The sequence below is a fragment of the Verticillium dahliae genome, genomic scaffold, assembly GCF_000150675.1.
Source record: "Verticillium dahliae VdLs.17 supercont1.8 genomic scaffold, whole genome shotgun sequence".
Lineage (NCBI taxonomy): Eukaryota > Fungi > Ascomycota > Sordariomycetes > Glomerellales > Plectosphaerellaceae > Verticillium > Verticillium dahliae.
The window spans coordinates 557,154-582,302 of NW_009276927.1; the positions used below are offsets into that span (position 1 = coordinate 557,154).

The window sequence follows — 25,149 nt, forward strand, 5'->3', positions numbered from 1 at the left end:
AATCCCTTGCCCCGTTCATCAAATCAGTTATGACTGATCTTCACGAGCTGTCGGTGTGCGAGCCGAGGATGTGGTGGAGTTGTATGCTCGGTCTACCCGCTGCTTGGCTTATTCTGCTCAGTGTCGTGCTTGGACTCGGTGCGATTCTCGCACACCATGGCCTTGGAAACGTCGTGCTTGGCGGCCCCACCAGTCGTGAGTTGGAGGCAGTTGCAGCACTTCCACGACAGCGTGACAACGTCCAAGGGCGTGCAGTTGTGGCACATGGCGTGGTTGCACAGGACTTTGTGGCATGTCTTGCCGTTGCAAAGGCTGCGGTTGTTCATTTTCTTTTCTGGGGGGTTTTAACCCTACTTTCTGGGGGTTTTCGAGTTGAGTGTGATCTGACTTGTTTGATTATGTCTGGTTGACCGGAGTATGATCGAAACTTAGAGATCACCACCCATTTTTAAAGAGGAGTAAAAGATGTGCCAATTCACCGCAACTCCTAGATTCACCATGCTTGAGACACTGTATCAAGAGTGACTATCTAGCTTCAGGTTGGCATTGGCTTAAGCTTGAGCATGCATTTACACTGCAGAGAGCCCCTAGCAGTCCTCGTAAAACCAACCACGACCTACCTTATACTTGGTAAATGAATAGGAAGAACCACCTACTTCATTCACTGCTAGGCACGCAATCGTTGCTCGATCCCGATATTCCATCCGTCAATCAGTCAATCAGTCAACATGAATGAGCAGCACCTGGCCCGTGCGCAGACGTCATACCCTCCAAGGCAGCAGCACACTGCCCCTCTCCTGCCCCTCCTCTGCCCCTCCTCTGCCCCTACCCCTCCACCCCTCCACCCTCCCTCACTGCCGTCAACCCAACTCTATCCGGCTACCGTACCACCGGACATACCCCCCGTGTCTCGCCAAGTCTCCCAACATCTCACTCCTCAGATCCTCTCGAGAGATCACTCTCATCATGTCGTCGCGCGGGGTTCCCGAGGTTCTCATGAAGAAGGTCGACGAGTACGTTGACTCGCTCGCTCCCCAGATCGAACCCCGCATCACGGCCGAGCTCGAGACATTCCAGCAAAAGACCATCGACAGCCTCGAGACCCAAGTCGTCGACGCCTTCCGCTCCCTCTTCAACACGGACAAAAACAGCTCCGGTGACGCCTCGAGGGGGTTCAGCCTCAACAACTCGGCGCCCGATGCCTACGGCGGCCAGTCGCTGCCCTTTGCCGATGAGATTGCCAGCCTGACGCGTGGGTTTAGCAAGATTACCGATGAGGCGAGCGATGATCTCCGTGACATTTTCAACCTTACCGAAGGCGGCGGCGGCGGCGGCGGCGGCGACACCCGTTCGCGTGGTGGCCCCGGCGGCAACAGCTCCTCGTCTGGCGCCAGGGGCTTCCTCTCCGCAGCCTTTGACATAGTCCAGGACCAGCTCGACAACAACAACAAAGGCTCCTCCGGTGGCCAGGGATTCAAGCTTGACGGCCTCCTCGGCGTCCTCAGCGACACGGTCAAGGACGCCTCGCGCAACCCGGAAGAGAAGGCCCGCCTCATCAGCCCCGAGATCAAGGAGAAGGTCGGCCTCAAGCTGCGGGAGCAGCACGCGCCCATCGCCGCCCAGTTCACGCGCCTCGCGCTCGAGCACATCAAGACCTGGCTGCGCGGCAACACGAGCACGCGCGACCTCGGCGACGGCGTCAAGGGCGAGATTGAAGACCAAGTCAAGGATCTCGTCAAGGGCCTCGGCGGCCTGTTTGGCAGCAAGAAGCCGTCCCACGAAGGCAGCGGTGGCGGCGCCGCGCGGGGGTTCGGCGACCAGACGCGCGACGCCGGCGACGCCGACGGGTCCGGCAGCGGCTTCTCCAAGGTCATCAGCGACAAGCTGAGCACCGGCCTCGCCAAGGTGCACCGCAACGTGCGTCTCGAGTTCCGCAAGATCCTCGGCGCCATCGAGAAGCAGCTGTTCGAGCTGCTGCCCGACGCCTTCCAGCGCCCGCTCGAGAAGATCCTCGGCGGCAACCCCTTTGATGCGCAGCTCGACCGCGACGCCGGCGCCGGCGGCGCTGGCGGCCAGCAGCGGGACCGCGGCTTCGGCGACGACATCAAGACGAAACTGCTCGACAAGATCCGCGGCCTCGTGCGCAAGGTCCAGGAGACTTGCGCGAGAGCATCCTGGGATCGTCAACGGCGGCCACCGCAAGTCGAGAAGGAGAGCTGGGTCTTTGTGCAGCAATGGTCGAGCAAAAGGTGCAGAAGTACCTGCCCAAGGTCAAGATCTCCGTGCCGGACGACATTGGCGACGAGGGCGTCAGCGTCGGTGCTCCGGCGTCGGGAACCCAGCATGTCGGCGGTGTTCAGCCCGGCCAGTCTGCGCCGGGTGGCTACGTGCCGCCGCCGCCGCCGCCGGTGCAGAGCCATGACGGTGCAGGGCAGACGCATGGCCAGCAGGGGTACAACCCGCCATCTCAGCACAATCCGCCATCGCAGTACAACCCGCCATCGCAGTACAACCCGCCGTCGCAGTACCAGCCGGGAAACTCTGCACCGAGCGGGTATGCCGAGCTTGACGGAGGAAGCCAACCGCACAGCCAGTCGAGTTACAAGCCGCCTTCGCCATATCAGCCTGGTAACTCCGGTCACGGAGGCTACGCTCCGCCACCACAGGAATTGGATGGCGGAGGGTCGACGTACGGCCAGCAGGGGCACAACTCCTCCTCGCAGTATCGGCCGCCGCAGGATGACCGGCCCGGCCAACACCAGGACCAAGGCTACCGCCCGCAGCAGCACGATTACCGACCGCAGCAGGATCAGGAATACCGCCCGCAGCAGCAGTACCAGGCGTATCGACCGCAGGAGCAGCCTCACGGCGAGAATCGCCCCAACGACTACCCGCCCCCACCCTCGCAGTATCCGTCTGGTCAGTCCCAGGGCTACCATGGTGCCCAGGACTACCAGCAGAACCAAGACTACCGCCAAGATCAAGGGGGCCGTCAGGAGCAGGGTTACAGGCGCGAGGGTGACTATCGACGAAATGATGATTACAGACGCGATGATGACTATAGGCGGGACGACGGCCGGCCGCAGGGCCAGGGGTACCAGCAAGATGGACGGTACGACCAGAACCCTCGGTATTGATGGAGGGCATTTGTTCTGAATCTGTAAATTGCATCTGAAGCATGTGGATCATAGAGGAATTTGGCAAAAATCTCAGTACAGAACCTGCAAGATGAACCAATTCGCACCAGCATAGTGGTATGAACCCGAGTGTCGAGATATCAGTTTTAGCATACAATACGTCTCACGAACACTAGACTTGATCAACATGGAAAGCTAAAGCTTGAAAATCCAGCCTCAGCAAGAAGACATGGTCTTGAGGATAATCTACTCGGAGCTGTGTCCTCCCATCTGCTGCTCATTGCATCGTCGCCATGAAGTTCGAGGCATGGCCGACGAGGGCGGCTATTTGCCATCATGCAATTGGCCGCAAATGGCCTTTGCCCACCCCCACTCACTATGCTACATGTTTCCCCCTCGTGTACCTTCTCTTTCAACGACCCCTTCTTCTCATTCACTTTCATGAGCGCGGCCTTGTCCCGATAGCTGCCCAATACATGACGAATTGCAGCCATCCAAAATGAGCGTCGCAAACGAGACTCCTATTACAGAAGCGGTCGCCAACGACAAGATAGAAAGTGAAAAAGTCGAGGCCGCTCAGAGCGAGGCAGTCCATGCTACTACTTCTCTCGACCGTACCCCCACAGCAACAGCCCGGTTGCACAACGGCACCAGCGCGGCATCAATCAGCAGCGCCGGTGACGGCGATGCTTTGGATCTTCTCCAGGAGCATCTCCCCGGCATCAGATACCACGAAGGACGGGAAAGCACGATCGAGGATGTGCGAGACGTGATCACACTGCTCAACGAAGCCGCGATACCGGCGTGCGTCATCGGCGCCAACGCTCTCCGATATTTCGGAGCCGGACGAGTCACGGCGGTAAGCGTTCGACCCATACACCTCTCCACGTCCGATGGGTTGACCAGCGCGCCGCCAGGAGTGGGACATTTGCGTCCCGGACGAGAGCCTCGATGACGCGGCGGGCATCTTCTCGGCACACGAGGCCTACAAGCGCGCCCGGCCGCCGCCCATGGTGCCGTACTCGCTCCGCCACCTCCACCCCGCCTTTCAGCTGCGGGCCGCCGAGCTGTTCTTCATCCTGACGCCGTCGTCGCGCTGCTGCGTCGACCCCAGACCCGAGCACTGCGAACGCAGCAACAAGGGCATTCCCTACCCGCAGATGGCGCAGTTCGCGCGCTCACTCTTGATCATGCAGGCTGGCGCCGATCTAGAGGACTTTGTCGACGGCATGGACTTGGACGTGCAGTGGGCTGAGGCCAATATGGACTTTGCCGATCTGCAGCAACAGGCGCGTGCCTTCTGTCGCGCGCAGAATCCTGTTCTGGAAGAGAAGGGCCTGGGACAGTTCAACGAAACCTTGGATCGCCGGGGACTTTGGGAGAGCATTGTTCGTACCAAGGAGAAGCGCATCGACGACACCAAGGAGGGGCGGTACAAAACCCGTTGGCGTCGCATCAAGAACGATATGGATCCACGCACTCGCGACAGGGAGATGTAGCAGGGATGAGGGAGAATTTCTAAGCGCCAACGCCTGATGCTTGCCAGTCGACCAGACAGTACAACCAGACAATGGAGTTGGATCCCGCTGGTTGGATTGATGTCATGTTGGAGTGGCAGTTGGTGGTCTGATTGAACCACTCGGCAAGTCGTGCCAGGTCATGGCTAGGCGCCTGCTACCGCCAACACTGGCGCTTTGGCTCATGTAATGATTGGCCTGGTAGATGTTGTTGGCCTGATGGTGAGCCAACACGTCGCGCAGATGATCTTTCACTGTGTGAAAGGATTTAGCTTGTCTCAGGCATTTTTCAAAAGTTGAAAAATACAAATGGCGAAGCTGCTATGTGCTCTGGTGAGACGGCATGTTGGACCGAACGACCCCATCATGAAGCCACACGACACCACACGGCCAGCGGCCGGAATATGATCATCGCTTGGTGCGACAGAAGCATAAGAGCACGCTCGTCCCCTTGCTACTCTCGAATCGTCCACGTTGAGGCGGAGATGCCTGGACATCATTCAACGGGCACTCACAGCTCAAAGATCACCTAGAACCTACCTCCGGTTTCCCAATATGCCTAATTATACCGAGGACGACCTTGAACATCTCGAAGAGTCGGCAGAGATGGCGAGGCCGGGCCACCAAGCGCAGGCGCTGGCCTTGGTCGCTGGCGTTTTAGAGCGCAACGCTATTGCCTATGGGGTAATGGGTGGCATGAATTTTTACCTCCGCGGTTCAGGCCGCACAACAGGCGATGTCGATATTGCCGTAGACAACCCACCACGTATGGAGGCCCTGTTGAGCATTTTCAACAGCCATAGAAGGTTGGTTCTATGATTCATGTCCCGACAGCATCCACCCTCCCTTACAACCCTCCCCCTCCCTCTCGTGGAACGTTGAGGGTATACCCCCGTGATGACGATCAACAGCACGAGGCTTACCTTCAAGGTGGATCTCGGCATGCTCATGGACGCCATCCGCGAGTCCATGCCAGCGGTCTGCGCCAAGATTGGCGATGAGATGGACGGAGACTCAAGCGAGTCGCGGCCGACGACGAGCGGAGCATCAGATGAAAGAGATACCTGTTGCTGATGGAAAGCAGTGTATACCGGCCCACCAACAGGATGCAATGGGTATCTGGAGTGGCGCGGATCGTTGTCGATATTCGAGGCCAGCTTGTACAGCTTGATCTGAAGCCCAAGGGTTCAGAAGGCCATCTGATCCCCCGCGACATTGCAAGCTCTGTCGAGAGAATGTCCTTCACGGTGACTCAGATCTCGTTTCAGTGCGATATGCTGGCGATTGGCCCCCTGGTAGCGGCCAAACTCAAATCGCACTACAACCGCGAGACGCGAGCTGATTATCAGGACTTGGTCTTCATTGTCAGTTCCTCAAGATACGCTCCCCAGGTCAGGCAAGCTTCGGGCAGTTATAGGTCGGAATGGACGGACTTCTTCCTGGAGACGGCACTTCAGAACGATGCACATTTGGAACAATCCATTCGGTGGGCCTTTAACATGCCCCGCTCTCGCTCTAACTCTGGTCGGTGAGGCGTCTACTTCAGAATTGGTGGTTGGATATTCCAAGGTGTGGAAGACTTGGAGTCATTTGGGTTGTCCTGGAAATTCTCTACGCTGGGCTAAGGTGTGGGCCCGGTGTATGGAGAGTTAGGTATGTATGCAGCTCGTACTTGTCTTTTCGAATCCCAAGTACGTTTCCATCACTGTGTGATCGGGTACAAAGACTGTAGTCTTGGCTGAAACCAGAAAGGAGTGTGGCCAACTGTCAGAGGAGTCTCACGACAAGCGAAGATGCCATGTTCTTGGCAAGACGGAATTCGATTCTGGAGAAACATGATATTCTGCCTGCCAGCCCTTGCCGCCCAGTTCTGGTACCGAAAAGTGTAGTCGAGCTGTGAGGCAACGACTGTTGATCTCTTCGGGTCTCTGGACAGTTAGAAAAAGCGCTATCCTCTTGATCGTGTGGCTCGCTAAATTTCCCACGGCTCATTTCCTCGTCATCCTCAGTCCTTCTTCGGTCACCCTACAATCAAATTACAGGCTGTCTCCCGCCGGCCTTTCGCTCCCCTAGGTCTACAGGTCCAGGCATCCCTGTAGATCCCATCTTCCTTTCGTCAATGCTTAATATGAGATACCCACCGATGAATTCAAGAACGCTGAAGACATGTTGGGAATATAGTTCACGGGCGTTGTGCTTCCGTGTTGGTGCCAAGATTACCTTGAAATCGATCTTCCCCATCGACATATAACACACAAACGCCACCCTGCGGAGAATGCTTGTCTCGAATTGTTGCATTGTAAGAAATTAACGAGACGTCTTGTCTCTATGTCTAGGTAGTTCGCTGAAAACGTTGAAATGGAAAGAGCCTCCAACACCAAATTTTGAAATAATCAGACATCATACCCTCCCCGCAACAGCCTTATCGGACACTTCGATTCCATGCGCCATGGACTCATAGCTGCTCATCGAACCTCCACCGCCTCGGCTGAACGAGGGCTCGTCGTGCCCCCCGCTGGCGCTTGTTGTTCTTTGTATGTACGAGCTGGTCGGCGACTGGTCGATCAGGGTATCCGTATCGTTGTGGCTAAAGGGCTTGTCGCCCGGCCCCGGCTTCTTCATTGTGTGCATTTCAACTGTGGTTGTGACGGTAGCCCACGGCCTGTTCTTGCCGTCCTTGGGTTCATCCAGAGGAGGAGGGTGCTGGGACTTGAGGGTCGTGTCCGCGCCGCGGGTGCCGTGCGTGCCTTGAGAGCGCGAGAAGGCTTCATCCGAGGCCGGGTTGTTATCCTGCTTGCGGGCGATCTTGGCGATGAGGTCGGCCATGGACATTTCGATCTTGAGCTTGACGATGTAGGCGAGAGGGTGGAACTGCATGTACCTGTGGGGGAAATCATCGTCAGCAGCTGAACTTGTGTGTTAATGCGCAACGGCTTCAAGCAACTTACACAAAGGTGTTGTTCAGGCTCATCATGGCGATGATGAGGACATCCATGCTCAGAGAGAAGATGATAATGAACATGTTGAACCTGACCAAGTTCGAGTACTTGCGGAGACCCAACTGAACAAGATTTTGTTGCACGATGCGAACGAAGTAGAAATTGAGACAGGCATCAACCAGCAGGTAGATAACCTTCTCGCAGCGATCCCAGACAAGGTTCACATGGATATATGTTTCGGAGATCTGCAACCTTGCCGGGACCCAGATGCAGTAAACGGAAATATTGATCGCCGTAATGAGAAAGGCAACGCCGTACTTGAGGCGCCAGACATGGGTCTTGTCGTGAAGTAGAATGGCGCATCTGTTGATAATGATCTGAAGCAGGAACTGAACTTGTAAAGCCCATAAAGTCACTATAGCTGCTGTTAGTTCTGAAGAAAAGAATCAAGTGCAGGAAGTGGGCCTGAACTGACAGATGCAGAAGTAAAATGCAAAGCTAGGGGGGATGAGCCCCAAGAGGTACATGAAGCAGATAATACCAAAGCCAAGACAAACCAGGATTTCTCCCCAGATCATCCAGACGTAGGCATTTCTGAAGATGGACCTCCGTCGACGCTTGTAGATGGCCCTTGTTTGCTGAATGGCCGACCATGTCGTCAACCAGCCGATACCGAGTGTAAAGCCCCAGGCCAGCGAGGCAATGATCATATCATACTCTGTCACCTCCTCAAGGACAAAGCGGTCGGGTAGAAGCGTCAGCATTTTAGCGGCTGCAAAGAAACCAACGGCCTTGGAACCGGTTAACTTCGAAGGTGCGAGAGCAACCGTCCGTGTTCTCAAGCGCAGGTGCACAACAGCGTTAAATGTAATGGGTTCATCCAAATGGACAACCCCTCATGTCTCCTCTCATACATTAGGAGGCGTCTTCGAGAGGAGGAAAAAGGGGCCGTAATCTGCATTAGTGCCTGCAAGCGTGTTCGGTGCCTGCCAAGAACAGTTCTAGCAGTGGTCACTCTACGGCTTGATAGCGACGCTTGTGCGTGTGGTTTGGTGTCGCGGCACGTTTGGCGTCCGTCTGAAGGTGCGCCAGCAGGACGACGTTCCGAGTCAGGGCACAACCACGTTTGATCGGCTGCGGCTGGTCAACGGCCCTTGAACCTGGACGGGGAAACGGGGCGGTGCGGCGATCGATTTTCTTTGCAGACCGCGCCAAGAACGGGGTATCCTTGCTATGTCATGGTGAAGAGCTTGGAGCTGAGACGCCGGCTGGGCCTCTAGTCTCTCGGCGCCTGCTCGCCAAATAATGCCTGCCTCATGATGACTCGCTGCAACTCGCTTTAGGATGAACCAAGCCCTCCGAACAGGCTTCAATACTCTGTGGTCATTCCGTAGGTCTAGCCCTGGCCTATGGAGGATAGCACAGAATCCAGATAGACCAAGACATGAGCCTGCATCATGGCAGGTGGCGGGCAACTTCGGGGTTGGCTGTGTTCCGATGGGAGCGCCAACTCTATGTTCTCTCATCTGTTGTTTTCTGATACACCAGACTGAGCTTGCATTCGAGTAATCTAAGGCCCTCCCTCCCCCTCCACCACTCAGCGGCCGTGTCACTTGGAGGCGGCAGCTCGGTGGGTTCTCCAACTTCCGGGTGTCCGCTCTCAAACGTTTTCGCAGAACGACTTCCGTCGTAGAACGGACGCTTGTGAATTACCGAGGTGGGTGTTCGTGCGAGGAGCGTTGGGCACAGACTGGACGTTTAAGGGTCCTCCGGCCCAACAATGGAGCTTGCACACGCTTGAGGTTATTCCAGGAAACTGGAACACGGAGAACGCTTGAAAGGCAACCAAGCACGCGCGGACGTTTGCTGAAGGATTGGGAAGCGCTTGTTTTCCGCAACTAGTAGTGCCCATCTCGCAGTCTAGCATCTTACTATCGAGGTAGTGGGCGGCCTAGAAGGCAGCTAGGAAACCCTGGTGGGATTTGTAGATCAGGCCAAGTTTTTCTCCCCTTTACGAGCCGCAGATCGCGCTAGGGTCGCCCAAACGCACGGTCCGGAAATCAGTCTGGGACGTGATCAGTGTCAATGTCGACATTTCTTCGCCAATGCCTCCATGTCAACGCATGGATATCCTAGGAGCAGTTAAGACACCCTGTACACTGGGCTGCGGAGGACCTGGTGGACGGGTAGCGAGGGCGCTCGGTGAGGAGACCTTCAGGCACCGACCCGAGAGACACCTCTGTTACTACTTTCGATGATCTGGATGCCTAAGAGGCTCTATGTGTGTGCCCTTGTTCCTGTGGCGCAGATAGTGCTATGATCGGCTCACTGGTGGCCGGGTGGTTGCCGGCCAGAGGTGAGCGCCACAGAAATTCAACCGTTCGGTTGATCAGGCTCGGTGCTACAGCTGTGAACTGGGTGAGAATTTGAACCTGTGTTTCCACCACCACGGAGAGCTTCGCGTCCGTAGACGCTACTCTTTCTGGAAAGCCTCACCCCAAACTATGTAGCCTCCTGAAGACAAGATTTGCCAGCGCAAAGTCACAGCGCATTTGGCCCCTGTACGCGTGGCGGCCCTTTTATCCCCACAATAGCGTTGACTCGCGTGGTTCATCTGGGTCCAGGTCTAGGTCCCAACTATCTGGTATGGCGGATGTTTACTGCTCCTGGTCTTCGCTTTCATTCTCCAATGAAAGGCCAACTTTGCCCTCCTTTCTCCACGTTGGAGGGAATTGGTGCTAGAAACAGTACCTAATAGCTATTGAGCCAGAAGTTCCGGCAGATCTGGCTTGGTCTCCCAAGAGAGTGACACACTTATGCTGACGCCAATGGCTTGCCGGAGGCTAGAGGAAGCCAAAATACGCACAGTCATGAGGAATTTCGTATGTGCTACATGGAAAGTTCCGAATACTCCTACAAAGCCGAGTCTATGAGGTGCGACACTTCCCGTTTGCCCCTGAGAACTCTTCAAACAAACAGCAAAGGTGGATGAATCTCGAAGGGCCATTTTCACGTGGGCTTTGGACCCGTTCCGTCGGGTGTGAAGCGGGGACAAGTGGCCAGAGACGGGTCCGAGCTAGATTCATTTGGCAACCATCCGCGGTCCTCCCACACACCAGTAAGTCGCAAATGAGATCTAGCCGTCCTACGGAGTCTCGACTTTAGTTACTACGGAGACTGCCGGCGCTTGTGTTCTCGCCACAACTGTGGCGGATGATTGTCCCTATTCAGGCTCTCCGTTCGGGCACGAATGCCAAGAATGGTCCTCATGGGTGAGAATATACCCACATGAAGAAGCTTACAGTATGGGAATCTCACAATTTCGATTTTGTGGGAATCCACTCAACTCTTCGCGGAGACAACATCATATCACGTTTCACAGCAATTTTAATGGATCGAGATGGGGAGATTCGGAGGTTATTTTCTGCGTACTGCTGACAATCTGGGGTGCGCGATGACTGGCAGCTGACGACAAAAGAAAGGAAGATTCTGCACAGCCAATAATGATTACTCGTCCTGTCCAGGGGCATTTTTAGCCTCGAGGTCACCCAGGGTCCACAAGCTGATCGCAGCTGGGTTGTAGATCGGTTCCCGCCCGACCTCAGGCTCATCGCTCTAAGCATGATGGCCTGAAAGACTCGTTGACGGTCCAGCCGCCTATTCAGACCGAGTAGTCCCCGCTAGCTCAGGAGCATGGCCGCTCTCACAATCGCGCTTCCAGGGTTGATCGCCTTCGAGCATGTTTTCCACCTCTGCCAGCTTGTCTTGAGGAATCTCTGCCATGTGACGGAATTCGTTCACCATGAGTTGGGTACCTCGGATAAAGTAAAACCATCGGTCAATGAACTTGCCGGGCCCTACGAAGTCGAGGTCGATCTGGTCAATTGGCTTGGGAAAATAGTGCTCGAAGATCCTGTTCCACTTGGTTAGCATGACGGTCCACCAGTGGTTAAGGGTGACAATGTCGCTCAGGTTCCTAAATTGGAGTTCGATCAAGCTCGGCAGTTCACCTTCACCCTTGCCGGTGCCACCATCTTTGGCGAATGCCTTTAGAAAATGCAGGGGCGAATTTCCGAGAACAGAGCAACGCGCAATCTCCATCCTGATCTCCTCTTGGTCGCCTTCAAGCCAAAAAGGAGGATCACGGGTCTTGAGCAGCTTGAACATCTCATCGTTGTGTTTCATCTGCGCTTGGCCGACCTTGTGAATGATGTCCCAAACCATTTCATTGAGGTCCATGAGCGCCTTGGCGCGGTCACCGGCCTTGAGATCTTTCTGGATATCGAGGTCCGTGTGAAGATCATCGCCAAAGCCAGGGTGCAGACCCAGCAGATTAAGTGCTTCAAGCCCAGTGAGCAGCGTTGGGGAGGGCGGCCCTGATGTTCCAGACATCTCGGGCGAGTTGGGAATCTGCTCAATCTCTTGGTTCATTGTTGCTTTGTTGGACGTGTTGCTGCTCATTTGCATTTGTTGCTGATGATTTAGAATTTGCTTGATGGTCCTTGCCGCGGTCCTTATACGCTATGGAACGCTTGTCCCAGGCTGGTAGATCTGTTGCAAAGTACCTGTTCATGCCGCATGTCTAGAGATGGGGACCTTGTGATTGCCAAATTCACGGACTGGCGCATTGGATGTTTCGCACAATGTGCATTTGGCTGTTGTTAGGAACTTGTAATAATCACATCATCCACTGAAACGCCAGAGCACGAGGTTCTCCAAGGCTGAGACAGGATTTCAAAGCCAATGTGGTTATTATCCGGGTTCAATCCTCCAGGGGCCTCGGCTTCGTGACAAAAGAAATAGATTTTGGACATGGCAGTTGTTGTAGTGGTTGTTTTGCGTTCACCTGGATTAACAGCCACTCAGCTTTGCGTCACTCAGCAGAAACATCATACTTTACTCATTGTAAACCACGGCGTCTCCTACAACTTGAAAATTTGGACAGGAATGAAACGTCTCGATGTACCAATGATAGGTCTATTGTGGTGTCATTCATCATTCAATTCTATTTCTATAAGACTGTCTTTGTTCACAAGGCTTCGCCCTCGACGGCCTCTACGGCAACCCGAAGAACCTGGCAAATGTGACGCAGCTGTTGCTTTGTCACAATGAAAGGAGGCGCGATTAAAATATGATCCCCCTTTGTTCCATCCACGGTACCGCCACCAGGGTAGAGAGCCACTCCGGCCTGGTAGGCAACCTGTTGTACCCGGGCACCGAATCCCATCTTAGGATCAAAGGTCTCTTTCGAGGTCCAATCTTGGACAAACTCGACTGCCCAGAACAGACCCCGCCCCCGAATGTTGCCGACGCTCCGACAATCTCTCAGCTCGGAGCGCAACAGATCCTCTAGCACCCGACCCATCTTGGCACATCGGTCAACCAGATTGTCACGCTGCACAATCTTTTGCACTGCCAATGCTGTCGCACATGAGATGGGATGTGCTTGGTATGTGTGTCCATTGTTGAAAGCATTAGTGCCGCTCCTCAGCACATCAACAACTTTGCTGTGGACCAAGACGCCTGCGATGGCTGCGTATCCACCTCCGAGGCCTTTTGCGACAGTCACAATATCTGGAACAATGCCTTCCTGCTCGAACGCGAAGAAGGTCCCCGTACGACCAACACCGCACATGATCTCATCCAGAATTAGGAGGATGCCGTACTTGTCGCACAGAGAGCGCACGCCTTTAAAGTAACCTGTTGGTGGGGTGACACAACCGGAGGTGGCGCCCATTATGGTCTCCGCAACGAAAGCGACAACCCTTTCAGGACCGACACGAAGGAACTCATCCTCCAACTCTTGTAGCAGCCTTGCTGTGAATTGAGCCTCGGTCTCTTGCTCTCGCATGTAGCGATACGCGTATGGCGGTGATACCCTCGATACGTGGGGATAGGCGAACCCCTCGTATGGCACTTTGCGCGCGACGTTGGACGAGATGGACATGGCGCCGAGCGTGTTTCCGTGATAGCTCTGCTGTCTGGAAACAAAATGAATCCTTTTTGTCTCGCCTTTTTCGTAGAAATATTGCCGGGCGAGCTTGAGGGCTGACTCGACAGCCTCGCTGCCGCTGCCGACAAAAAGCGCTTTCTCCAGACCGTGCGGGTTGCCGTTGAGAAGTATGTGGGCGAGCCCCTCGGCTGCTGGGGTGGTGTAGGATTGTGTGTGGACGTAACTAACTTTGCTTGCTTGCTCGAGCATGGCGGCTTGAACTTCTTCATTGCCGTGGCCGATGAGAGCGACGGCTGCGCCGCCGCAGGCATCCATTACGGTTTGGCCGTTGGACAGGAATAGGTTCAGACCCTTGGCAGACTCGACCATGGCTGGCGTGTGAACGAGAGACCGATGGAGGAGATGGCCATCCTTAGAAACTTTGGAGGTGGCATGTAGTGATGAGTTGCAAGGGAGCGGAGAAGGCTTAATCGCAATGGGGTCTTTTCTTGATGGAGCCATGGTGATGCGGCAACAATGGTTTCTTTGTCAATGAAGGGGTTCGAGGATGATAGTTTCGAGTCGTTTGGCGTGCAAGACACAATCAATCAAGTTAAGGCGAGTGCTCTCGTGTCACAACGAAGATGGTAACATCCTCTCTATAAGTGATAGGTCTCGCAAGTCTGTTGTGCTGATTCGCGAGTGAGTCACTCAAAGCCGATATCCCCGAGTTCCTTGCTCGGCTTAAATTGGGGCACGGCTTAGGACTTGCATGCCTTTCCCGTTTACCTTTTTGGGCCGTTGCTTGTTCTGGTGGACCTTAAACTCCCGACAGCCGACCCCCACTCGGCTTTGCGTGTAAACCCTCAAATCCGAAAGCCGTTCTCACGGCTCTCGGTGTAAGCAGGATCTGTAATTATCATTCTTTATATCTCGAAGTTAAAATCTCTCGGGTAGCTAGATACTCCGTTGTGTGTTTGGTCTTGGCTCGTTTTTTTGCAGTTCAGTCATCATCATGAAGCAAAACGCCATTTTCACAACCTCAACGATTATGCCGTCTGCCGAATCCGAAATTGGCAATGATGCTAGCCAATCAGATACTGATTGTAACCTGGGAAAGGCTGAATTCGATGATTTCGACGGGAAGCAGGCCTGGGTCGTGGTCACCGCAGCCGCTTGCTCGTTATTTGTATATCTGGGGGTTCTCTATTCTTGGGGCGTCATGCAAGTTAGACTGCTGGAGACCAGCTCGACATCACTTACGACGCTGATGTTCATCGGCTCACTAGCGTCGTCTTTCATGGTGTCAGTCAGTATACCGGCCGGGCTCGTGGTACAACGGATCGGATATCGAATGACGGCTTTAACCGGGGCCATGATGATGGGCCTTGGAGAGTTTCTGGCAAGTTGGTTGACTCACCATGTCGAGGCGCTGTTCATTGTTCACGGCGTCATGTTTGGCATGGGCGGCGGGCTATCCATCTTTGTGAGTTGATTGCAAACAATACTGGACCGTGACCAAGCTGACAGCCAAGGCCGTCTCAACCGCTCCTATACGTTGGTTCAGGAAACACCGAGGCCTCTCTATGGGCATCGTTCTTGGCGGCGGCAGTGTCGGATCAGCAGTCATGAGTGTGGTCACGACTGTTCTGGTCAAGCATGTGGACGTCGCCTGGACCTTTCGCATCCTTGGGTTCCTCCTCTGGGCAGTCTGCATCCCATCAGCATTCTTGATCCGGCCACCCCCTGGCTCGGACAACTCGCATCTTCAGCTGCAATGGTATGGGTAAACGAACATTGTTCTGTCCACGAGTTAAACAATGATAGGTTCCGCTTCCGAGATTTCAAGTTCCTAATCCTTCTCCTCGGCACCGCCTGCGCAACCTTCCCCCTCTTCATCCCACCTTACTTCATCCCGATTTTCGCTCGCACAGTGACGTCCTGGGAGCATGCCGCCGTTCTTGGCCTCGCCGTCTGGAACGTTGCGTCAACGATCGGCCGCGTCGGCGCCGGGCACCTATCGGACTGTCTCCTCGGTCCCATGAACAGCCTAGTGCTGTGCCTGCTTCTCACAGGCCTGAGCATGCTCGTTGTGTGGCCATTTGCGTCATCAATGGCGGTGCTCATGTGTTTCATTGTCTTGAACGGCATCGGGTGCGGCGCCTTTTTTAGTCTGGTACCAGTGGTGCTAGGGTCTGCGTTCGGGGCCACGAATGTGCTGGGGACAATCCCGTTGATTTGGACGACGTGGTTCTTCGGGTTCTTCTTTGTGAGTGACCCTCCTATCGACTCTGTGGGGTATGGTTATTTCTGAACTCTGCTGATGATGGGATTCAGGGCTCACCCATTGGTTCCGGTCTCTATTCATTGGCAGGACGGGGCGACAGCGTCGAGGCGTATCGGCCAGCAGCATACTATGGCGGCGCCATGTCGCTGATGGGCATGCTCTTCATCCTCGCAGTTCGGCTGATGCAGAACAAGACCGTCTTCACAAAGGTGTGAACAGTCTGCATGATGCGCCAATGATTATGTTGCATGACATAGACCTTAGACAGCCATAGAAAGAATGAGAATCATACTCACGACAGCTCACGCGTTCATGACCCCGCCGAACGAGCCAGTCATGTCTACGTCCTCCAGCATAGACCACCAGTTCGGCCAGACAACTTGCTCGTCGGTACCGCTACTCACCTCTGCCAACATCTGCCCCAGCAGCGCGCTCGCATCGGCGGGTGGCTGCTCGCCCCCGGCAGTGGTCGACGTCGTGGGTGGATCGGTCGGCGTTGGCAAGGGCTCCGTCGGCGTCTCAGCGCTGTTGATCTCCTGCAAGTGCTGGTCTGAACGGTCGACGTTGCGGAATTCGTGGAGGGACTGGTGGAGATGATTGAAGTCGCTACGCGACTTGCCTCGGTAGCGGGAACGGTTTGCTGCGGCACGCTCGTAGAGGAGGGACGTGTTTTGTATCGTTTTGATCTGGTCCATGTCAGGTTCCAACCACGCAGATTGAATACGAGGAAAAGAAGCTCACCCATCCAGAGCCCAGCTTCCAAACCGACTGAAACTCCTTCAGATAGTCAAGAGTCCAGTTCATGAGCTTTGCGGCATCGGGGCTCCTCCCCAGGTTCATCCGAGGAAAGAATGAGACGTAAAGATTCATACAACACGCTGTGAAGGCGCAAAAGCCGACAAAGGGTGTCATGAGTAGGCCACCGCACTCGGCAGTCTCATGCAGCAGCCGCGCGATCTTCTCGGCAGCACCGAAAAGCTCACGGGCCGACTCGTCCCACCAGCCTGCAGGCGCCTCAGCCTGGAGACACGGATCTACCGGGCCCCGGGGGATCTGGTCTTGCTCCGGCAATAGGGGGAAGTATTCTCGGTGAAGCATGAGAGTGCTGTATTGTCAGTTTCTGCGCATTCTTCAGAGGGGAGTAGGCCCAGCAGCCATGTACACGTACCTCACATAGTAGAGAAGGTTCAAGTACGTGAACGATTCGCCATATCCGAGAGAAATGTGCACAGCCGCGCTGTTCTCGGGGTACAGCAATCTCCGATGCTGACCGGCCCTCCACTCCTCCAGACTCCTCCTGAGCTCAGCCCAGACGGTGCCCTCTACCCATGGACAGTTTTCGGCGCGACACATGCCCTCGGCCCTACGGCCGTCGTTGAACACAAAGGCCATGACTTGCGCCCATACGTCGAAGCCGCCGACCATGATCTCGAAGCTCTGCGTAATGTCGAGCGGGCCGGAGACACTGGGCTCGGCTGCAGCGGGTGGTGCGGCCGGACCAAAGGCGAACTCGACAGCAGATAGGGGACGACCGACGCGCAGCTTGCGCATCTCGGTGCGGGGGAGCATGCGAGGGTTGTAGGTGCCTGCATTGACGGTGCAGTCCATGATGAAGCAAGCCCAGTAGGTACGGGACTCGACGGCGAGGGTCAAGGGGTCATTGGGTGCAGGTGAAGGTATATCGAGGGGGTAGGGGGCCACGCGGGCCGAGTGCAGGGCCTGCATGATGCGGATGGCAATGCCTGGCGTGCGTCAGCTTCTTTGTTGCTCAAACCAGTAGCTGATGAGGCTGGTAACAGGACAAGGACGTACCACAGTAGATCCATGCCCGGTGGAAGTCGCGTGAGCCCCATTCGTGAAGCGTGATGATGAGAAGCGTCTGGACGACTTGCACCTTTGGGGGCTGCAGGATGAACTCGGAGAGATGCTCTTTCGCATAGGAGGCATAGACATCGCGCGGCAGCAAGATGCGGTCTTCATGGTCACGCAACTGGTCTCTCGTGACGGCAAGGGCGGCAGCTAGGAGGACTTGGCTCTCTTTCTGGGACCTCGGATCGACGAGGTCGCGCATGAAGACGGTAGGATGAAGGACGGCGAGCTCGGGATACTTGCAGCTGAATATGTTGAGCGTCTTGAGAATGATGCTGTTCGGTATGGCAGCAAGATGTGCTGTGATGTTTCCGAGGCTCGGGGCCTCGTGAGACTGACCGGGAGCATGTCCATGTCCGCGAACATTACGCTGGCTGGAACTGCTGATACTTGCGGTGACTACCGAACCTGAAGAATTTGGGACCGTCTCACGAGCACCAAGGACAGCACCTCCTGGTGGGTCATCTCGAGAGGCTCCAGCAGCAAGTCTCACCCTCTTTGGCGTCCTGGCACCAGGCTTTTCTGGTCTTGAAAGTACACACTCAAGGTTCCCCGCCTTCTCGCACTTGCGACACGGCGGATGCCCCTCGTTGACGCATTTGACCTTGTTCCGCCTACCGACGGGTAACCCCAGGTTAGCATCAGATCGGTCACGCCATCGAAACACGGGGTAAAGCCGAGGGAGATCAGTCCACCTTCAAGGGGAAGAATACGGGGAGGCTCGACATAACGCCATAATGGCCCAAGGCAAAATAAGGCAATACGGGGTAGAGACGGCTCAAGGTCTCGGCGCTCTCCCTTTCCCCAGATCCACTTACCGACAGACATCGCATGACAAGCTGGACCTCATGGCAGATGGGTCTCTCCAACGAATCGCATCGGCTTTGGGCAAGAGTACTGTACGCAATGAACAGTGCTGCAGACAGGTCGAAAATTGAAAAGCGAAGGGTGGGAAAAACTCAAACCCGAGCTGTTGCTGAATCGAGTCTTTCTCGCATTTCCGCTCCCCCGCTTCTCGATGCCTTTAGTGCCGGATAGCGTCCTCCGGGATCGGATCATCCACCACATTTTTTATTTTTCTTCGTATTTGTTTTTTTCGACAGTTCAGGCCAGCCTGCAGAACCCGAAGCCCGAAGCACGGCCGCCCAGAAGGGAAAAAGAGAAACAGGGCGCGCGGTCCGACCCGGGAAGTACGCCGCACTTCTCTCCCCATTATGCACCGGGATACCTGTAAAGGCGTGTGACATGGCTTCTTCCCCTCAACCGCAGGGTGCTTTTGCGACGACGCTTTACATAAACAGAGTTTCAATATTGTCTGCTCTCTGCCGTGTTCCCCCAGGAATCGTGTCATAGTTATCATGTAAAAGGCAAAAAGGCGTGCCTCTCCCCACGGGGAAATAGGGGCCAGCAGCACCCATCTGGCATTTCGTTTGTCATGGCGAGGGGGCACAAAAGATGACGGCTTCATGCGACGGCGCTCGATCGGTGGGCCGAGTCACACAGAGAATTGCGGGCTTGGCTGGAACCGGGGGAGTCGCGGTCACGGTCCGGGTTTGGGTGCTCCGTGAGGCTCTTGCGGCCCTCCTCGAACGCAGTCGACTGCCTAATGGATTGACAGATATTAGTCAAAGGTCCATTTCTTTGCTCCATACCGGCTCCATTTCTTCATCTAGTCCCGCTCCGATGCTCTGTCGAGAGGGCGTCTTGGAGGCGGATCAATACGTAAGACTTACCCAACGGCAGATTTTTTACGGAACCCGCGGCGGGCCTTCGAAAAGCTTAACGTACGATCCATGGAATGTCTCGTGTGCTTCTCTGCATACAAAGAAGCCCCAAATTTGGAGAAGGGGCGCACTGTAGGTGTGTGTGGCTTGCAGGATCAGGATGTCTCACGGCTGACGACGAGAAAAAGTCAAATCCTAGCTTCATTCCATTCGAGCCGAACTGCCTGCGCGCGCAGCAACCTGTGGCAAGCCGTCATGATCTGCCTGTCATGTCTCGTAATAGTCGGGGAGGCCCTAGCCCCTTCAACGCCTAGCCCGGCCAAAAAATCGAGAGGCCGGCCTTCTTCCGCACCGAGGCTCACGTCCGGGGGGCCCGATGGGCGCCTGGAGCACCAAAACGCCAGAGCGCCAGAGGACAATGAGTCGGCGCCGCCAGGTTCTGGACGAGTCACAGGCCGTCCAATTCTGGACCCGGCTCCATGCCGCAGCTGTCGGCCGAATTTCGCCCTCGCGCGGGACCCATCATTGACGCATCGCCTCCTTGCTGGACCTGTTGTGACTGTTGGCCTCGTGGCATTAGTCAATGCGAGGGAGCCGATCGCGGAATGGCCATGTGGGATATATCTTGAAGCTGCATCCGGTTCGAGCTGTCAGGAATGTGGATGGTTTTGCAGTGGTTCTCTGTTTTCTCCTCTTTTCTGACTTGGACTCTGCTTTGGACAATTCAGGTGCTGTCTTTACAAGTCAGTGTCGCGACAACAGGTGAAGGACACATTGGTCTGCCTACCACTCCTTGACAGACCTCAACATCAATCTCTCCATATCACCCTATCGCACACAACATGGGCAACTCTGCCGACTGGACGAATGCCCCCGACGCTAACGTGTCGGGTGGTCCCAACACCAAGAACGAGGGCTATGACGATGCCGTGCCCAGGTACGAGGCGCCCGCCGCCAGCCACGACGACGGCGGCATGCTCTCAAGCGAGGAGGGTGAACTCATCAACTACAAGACTCTCAACTGGTGGTATGTTGCCCTTTTAGTCGATCAGTCGTCAGAGGTGTTTCGGGCAGCTGACAATTTCTCAGGCAAGGAGGTATCGTCCTCATTGCTGAGACGGTCTCCCTTGGCATCCTGTCCCTGCCGTCGGTGCTGGCCACCGTCGGTCTCGTGCCCGGCATTGTGCTCATCCTCGTCATGAGCGCGCTGTCGACCTACTCGGGCGTCGTGCTCGCCGAGTTCCGCCGCGCCTATCCCTTTGTGCAGAATTTTGGCGACGCCGTCGAGGTCATGGGCCAGCCCATCGGCATGGGCCGCCTCTTCCAGGAGATCTTCGGCTGGGCGCAGGTCATCTTCCAGGTCTTCGTCATGGGCTCCCACCTGCTGACCTGGACCATCTGCCTCAACACGCTGACCAACAGCTCGACCTGCACCATCGTCTGGGCCGTCGTCGGTCTCGCCGTCTTCTGGGTCCTCAACCTGCCGCGCACCCTCAAGTGGACGTCGTACATGTCCATGACATCGTGCCTCTCCATCACCGTCGCCATGCTCATGACGCTCGGCGATGTCGCCGCCGAGAAGCCCATCGGCTCAGGCTCGATCGAGGTCGCCCGCCACCTCGGCTTCACCGGCGCATTCCTCGCCGTCACCAACATTGCCGTGGCCTTCTCGAGCCATTCGTGCTTCTTCAGCGTCATTGGCGAGTTCAAGAACCCGGACGACTGGCCAAAGGCGCTTGCCCTGCTCCAGATCTGCGACACGACCCTCTACCTCCTCGCCGCCATTGTCATCTACGTCTACGTGGGCCAGGACGTCCCGTCGCCGGCCCTCAGCGCTGCGCACTCGCCCACGATGCGCAAGGCCATCTGGGGCGTCGCCATCCCCACCATTGTCATCGCTGGTGTCATCTACGGCCACGTTGCCGCCAAGTACATCTTCTCCCGCATGTTCCGCGACACCAAGCACATGATCCGCCGCACCAAGCTCTCCAACCTTGCCTGGGTCGCCGTCACCTTGGGCATCTGGATCCTCGCCACCGTCATCGCCGAGTCCATTCCCGTCTTCAACAGCCTGCTCGGCCTCATCGCTGCCCTCTTCGCCAGCTGGTTCTCCTACGGCCTCCCCGGCATCTTCTGGCTGTGGATGCACAAGGGGAACTACTTCTCCAGCAAGGCGCAGACGTGCCGCTTCTTCGCCAACGTCGTGCTCTTCCTGACTGGCTTCCTTATCTGCGTGCTCGGCCTGTGGGCTTCCATTGAGGCGATTGCTACGGAGAAGGGCACCAAGCCTTGGACGTGCGCTAGCAATGCTGCCGAGTAAAGGGGCTGGTGGTATGAGACAGAGAGTTGATCCATAGCGAGTTGCATCCATGTTTTCTTCGACTATTTCCACTTGCTTCTTGTGACAGCCTGTGAATCTGGTGATGTAGATGAACTGTCACGAAAGGTCCCTCACCCTGACTTTAGTCTCCCGCTAAGACGCGAAAACACCACACAAAGTGGCAGCAATTCTCACCGTGCTACGCAAGCTGCGTGACAGAAGCCTGCGGCACGCCGTGTCCACACCCAGCAACTACCCGGCGGAGCCCTCGACGGCAGTCGCCGACAGAGCGCCAACGGACGACGACGACATTGACTGCACGCCGCCGGCCTTTCGGCACCTCGAGACAGATCCTTGACGAGAACCAGGACCACCAAGCCTCTAGGGAGCCCGGCTACACATGAACGTCGTGTACGTCTGAAACGGCGCAGCCATGCCGTCATAGGTACTGCTATCCACGCTGGACTCGCTTGCCGATGTCGTGCGTGTAAGGTTCCTGTAGCGTGTGGTCCGTGACGAGGCGAAAGGATGAGTTCCTTGAACACGTGAAGACGTTGGAGGAGACAGATGCCGGAGGTTGCTGGCAGAGGTGCTTGGCTCATTCGTAGGACGCTTCCTCGAAGCCTTGATGCCTCTGGGATGGCCGTAAGACATGTACCATGGTGCATGCAGTGCGCACCTTGACAGGATTAACGTGGCTGAGGCGAAGGCTTGGTGAGGTGGACGGGATGCTGGGGAGCCTTGTCGGATGCCATAGCGTATACAGCCATATGCAGATGCGGGAGTATGATGAGCTGTTGGTCCAGACGTTTCGAGTCGCTGGGTCAGGAGAGAGAGAAGACTGAGGGACCAGAGTCGGGAGAGGTTGCAAGCTGATTTTGAGCTGGTAATATACTGTTGGTGTTCAGAGAGGACCAGGCAAGTTCGGAAGTGGCGACACAGGAGCGCCGTATCGTGAGCCCAGATGCTGAGTCATGGTCATGTGACTTGGCGTCTGACACTTGGATCTCGACGCGTCTCGTCCTTGGAGGAATTTGCTGACCTAAGGCGCCTCAGCCGATTCCTGCTCTGGCTCTGTCGTCGACCTCATCCATCGAACCCATCGACATCATTTCATCTGCCAACTCTCATTTACATCTCCCATACATTTGATCTCTAACAATGTACTAGTTATTCCTCGTCGAAAAGCCATATTCGAGGAGCCCGCCGTTAGACCTCCAGACACCTGCCATTCTCGGCCCCACCATGGCAAGACTTCGGCCAGAGGAGCCTCAAGACTCCGCCTCGGAAGACGACTCATCAGTCATCGAACAGAAGACCAGAACCGTTGCCTTTGGGGGCTCTGAGCCGTCAGACTCGGACGCCGAAGAATCTGAGAGCTCTGATGGCTCGCAAGCGCCCCGGAGAAAAGCCCATCACGGCGCCTTCTTCGACACGGAAGCCCTCGACGACAGCGCCAGCGAAAGCGACGATGGCGAAGGCTCTGACGATTCGGGCGATTCAGATCCCTATGGAAGCTCCGGAGCACGAGCGAAGCCCTTTTGGGGACACGCTGTCGATGGACCCCGCTCCTTCCCTCAGTTCATGCGGCTGCCCATTGAGCTGCGTGCACTCATCTGGCACTATTTCTGCGATGATCTGAACGTATCTCACCGCGTTCTGGAGTTTTTTATTCGCAGGAACGTGCGCGGAAAGTGGCTGGCTTTTGCCGGCAACTCGTTGCTCGCAAGGACGGCCGCCTCGCGGGCCATGCTCTCCGTCTACCACGAAACCCGCAACCTGTACCTCGGCAGGTATCCCCATGTCCTCGACTTCTACACTGAGGAATTAAAGCCCGCCACGTTTCCCTTCAACCGGGATAGCGATATAGTCATGATCTCAGCCGGCGACATCGATGACGACCTGAAAGACTCAGGACCTTACAGCTATGCGGACGGTCCCGACCGCTTTGAGATCCCCGGCCTCTCAGACAGGATCAATCATCTCGGCGTGGAACTGCCGCTCTCAAGAAGGAGCGACGCAGATTTCATCCCCTATCAGTACTTTCTGAGCATGCCCAACTTGAAGGCCGTGTACCCCTGCTTCGACATCGATGACCCTCAAATTCACGTGTCAGACTTGAAATGGTGTTTCTCTGACCACGCTATTTCTTGCCATGCAGATACGGAGGAAATTGAGCCCGGTTTCGGCGAGGATTTGGAACTGATTTATGTGTGGCATGACCCCAACGCCGAGTGCAACGGGGAAGGCGACTGTGCCACTCTGACTGCTCTCACTGGCCCTGGGTCCCTGAATGCTTTCACTGGCCCTGGGTCCCTGAGAAAGAATCTCCCGGATGTTGACGAAGACGACTACAATGACCTGAGCGAAGAAGCCAGGGTGGTCTGGCTCAAGGAAATGGAGAGGCTCGATGCGATCATGCTCTGCCCTATGAGGCTGTTCTCCGGCTACAGACACAACTACCTGCTCAATGTAGTGCGCCAAGCACGGTTGCCCGACGGTACATTGGATGAGGAGCGCCTCGTTTGGTCGGAGGACGACGATGTGCCAGAGCCCGACTCGTTCCTAGACAACTACGACAGCGACGGTATCGACGACGCTACAGTCCCAGAACCCGAGACAGACGACGACGAGGGCTCTGGGATCGAGGATGACACGCTGGCGATGGAGTTGGGGCAAGGTTGGGCTGAATCTTCTGCTGGGTTTTCACCAGTGGAAGGTGAGATCCAGACGCACGATCATAGCGTGTACACAATTCATGACTCCTCAGAAGAAGAGGAAGCAGAAAGTATGGAGGAAGAGGAGGCTGCGTCGCCGCCGAGATCACCAACTAAGCGGATAAGGGGTCGCCAGATCATCGAGGACGACAGCGACGAGGATGAAGCTGGTGACGAGTCGGTCATGGAGATCGCTGCGCCAGAGCCATTGCGGAGTAAAAAGCGATCACGTGTCATTCTATCTGATGAAGAAGACGAGGAAGAGCCTGCAGTACAAAGCAGGCCCGCAAAACGAGCTCGACCCGTGGTCATCGATGACGATGACGAAGAGGAGGACGAGGAGTCTGACGTTGAGGAGGTTGCTCAGAAGACTCGCGGACGCGGGTCCAGTACGAGGGCGCCAGTCGTTCTGTCAGACTCGGAAGAGGAGGAGTCTGATGACGAGGATGAAGACGAGCCGCCAAAAACACTTTCACTCGCAGAACGCCTGCGACTACACCGAGAGGCGAATCCCATTGATGATTCGGAAGAAGGCTCCAGATCAGAAGAAGACGAAAACGATTACACCAGAGGCACGGACGAGGACGACTCGGAAAGAGGTTCGGATGATCTGGTGCTGGGAATGGCAGACGATGGCGAAGAAGACGAAGACGAAGAAGAAGACGAATATGAAGACGGGTACAGCTAGCTATCTCCGCCATCTCATC

The 25,149-nt window shown here is 55.8% G+C and overlaps 10 protein-coding genes across 10 annotated transcripts; 6 read left to right on the plus strand and 4 right to left on the minus strand.

Moving 5' to 3' along the window:
* Window positions 1–966: 966 nt before the first annotated feature.
* On the plus strand, window positions 967–3,156 carry VDAG_04724 (uncharacterized protein; the record flags this gene model as incomplete). Its single annotated transcript, XM_009654328.1, has 1 exon — window positions 967–3,156. One exon carries the CDS (start codon window positions 967–969, stop codon window positions 3,154–3,156), a length of 2,190 nt encoding a protein of 729 aa, XP_009652623.1.
* Window positions 3,157–3,636: 480 nt separating this feature from the next.
* VDAG_04725 (uncharacterized protein) lies at window positions 3,637–4,636 on the plus strand (the record flags this gene model as incomplete). Its single annotated transcript, XM_009654329.1, has 2 exons — window positions 3,637–3,996; window positions 4,055–4,636. 2 exons carry the CDS (start codon window positions 3,637–3,639, stop codon window positions 4,634–4,636), a joined length of 942 nt encoding a protein of 313 aa, XP_009652624.1.
* Window positions 4,637–5,209: 573 nt separating this feature from the next.
* On the plus strand, window positions 5,210–6,186 carry VDAG_04726 (uncharacterized protein; the record flags this gene model as incomplete). The annotated part of the gene is made up of 3 exons (XM_009654330.1): window positions 5,210–5,460; window positions 5,566–5,676; window positions 5,760–6,186. The coding sequence occupies 3 exons, from the start codon at window positions 5,210–5,212 to the stop codon at window positions 6,184–6,186; spliced, it is 789 nt and encodes a 262-aa protein (XP_009652625.1).
* Window positions 6,187–7,054: 868 nt separating this feature from the next.
* On the minus strand, window positions 7,055–8,357 carry VDAG_04727 (uncharacterized protein; the record flags this gene model as incomplete). Its single annotated transcript, XM_009654331.1, has 3 exons — window positions 7,055–7,535; window positions 7,603–8,008; window positions 8,069–8,357. The coding sequence occupies 3 exons, from the start codon at window positions 8,355–8,357 to the stop codon at window positions 7,055–7,057; spliced, it is 1,176 nt and encodes a 391-aa protein (XP_009652626.1).
* A 2,893-nt stretch (window positions 8,358–11,250) lies between these two features.
* On the minus strand, window positions 11,251–12,024 carry VDAG_04728 (uncharacterized protein; the record flags this gene model as incomplete). Its single annotated transcript, XM_009654332.1, has 1 exon — window positions 11,251–12,024. One exon carries the CDS (start codon window positions 12,022–12,024, stop codon window positions 11,251–11,253), a length of 774 nt encoding a protein of 257 aa, XP_009652627.1.
* Window positions 12,025–12,622: 598 nt separating this feature from the next.
* On the minus strand, window positions 12,623–14,047 carry VDAG_04729 (acetylornithine aminotransferase; the record flags this gene model as incomplete). Its single annotated transcript, XM_009654333.1, has 1 exon — window positions 12,623–14,047. One exon carries the CDS (start codon window positions 14,045–14,047, stop codon window positions 12,623–12,625), a length of 1,425 nt encoding a protein of 474 aa, XP_009652628.1.
* A 493-nt stretch (window positions 14,048–14,540) lies between these two features.
* Window positions 14,541–16,027, plus strand: VDAG_04730 (uncharacterized protein; the record flags this gene model as incomplete). The annotated part of the gene is made up of 6 exons (XM_009654334.1): window positions 14,541–14,714; window positions 14,774–14,830; window positions 14,955–15,011; window positions 15,061–15,305; window positions 15,353–15,794; window positions 15,863–16,027. The coding sequence occupies 6 exons, from the start codon at window positions 14,541–14,543 to the stop codon at window positions 16,025–16,027; spliced, it is 1,140 nt and encodes a 379-aa protein (XP_009652629.1).
* Window positions 16,028–16,114: 87 nt separating this feature from the next.
* On the minus strand, window positions 16,115–18,749 carry VDAG_04731 (uncharacterized protein; the record flags this gene model as incomplete). Its single annotated transcript, XM_009654335.1, has 6 exons — window positions 16,115–16,498; window positions 16,554–16,917; window positions 16,981–17,554; window positions 17,625–18,295; window positions 18,500–18,578; window positions 18,647–18,749. The coding sequence occupies 6 exons, from the start codon at window positions 18,747–18,749 to the stop codon at window positions 16,115–16,117; spliced, it is 2,175 nt and encodes a 724-aa protein (XP_009652630.1).
* Window positions 18,750–20,075: 1,326 nt separating this feature from the next.
* On the plus strand, window positions 20,076–21,725 carry VDAG_04732 (aromatic and neutral aliphatic amino acid permease; the record flags this gene model as incomplete). Its single annotated transcript, XM_009654336.1, has 2 exons — window positions 20,076–20,432; window positions 20,495–21,725. The coding sequence occupies exons 1-2, from the start codon at window positions 20,248–20,250 to the stop codon at window positions 21,723–21,725; spliced, it is 1,416 nt and encodes a 471-aa protein (XP_009652631.1). The 5' UTR covers window positions 20,076–20,247.
* A 1,245-nt stretch (window positions 21,726–22,970) lies between these two features.
* On the plus strand, window positions 22,971–25,130 carry VDAG_04733 (uncharacterized protein; the record flags this gene model as incomplete). The annotated part of the gene is made up of 1 exon (XM_009654337.1): window positions 22,971–25,130. The coding sequence occupies one exon, from the start codon at window positions 22,971–22,973 to the stop codon at window positions 25,128–25,130; it is 2,160 nt and encodes a 719-aa protein (XP_009652632.1).
* Between the last annotated feature and the right edge of the window lie 19 nt (window positions 25,131–25,149).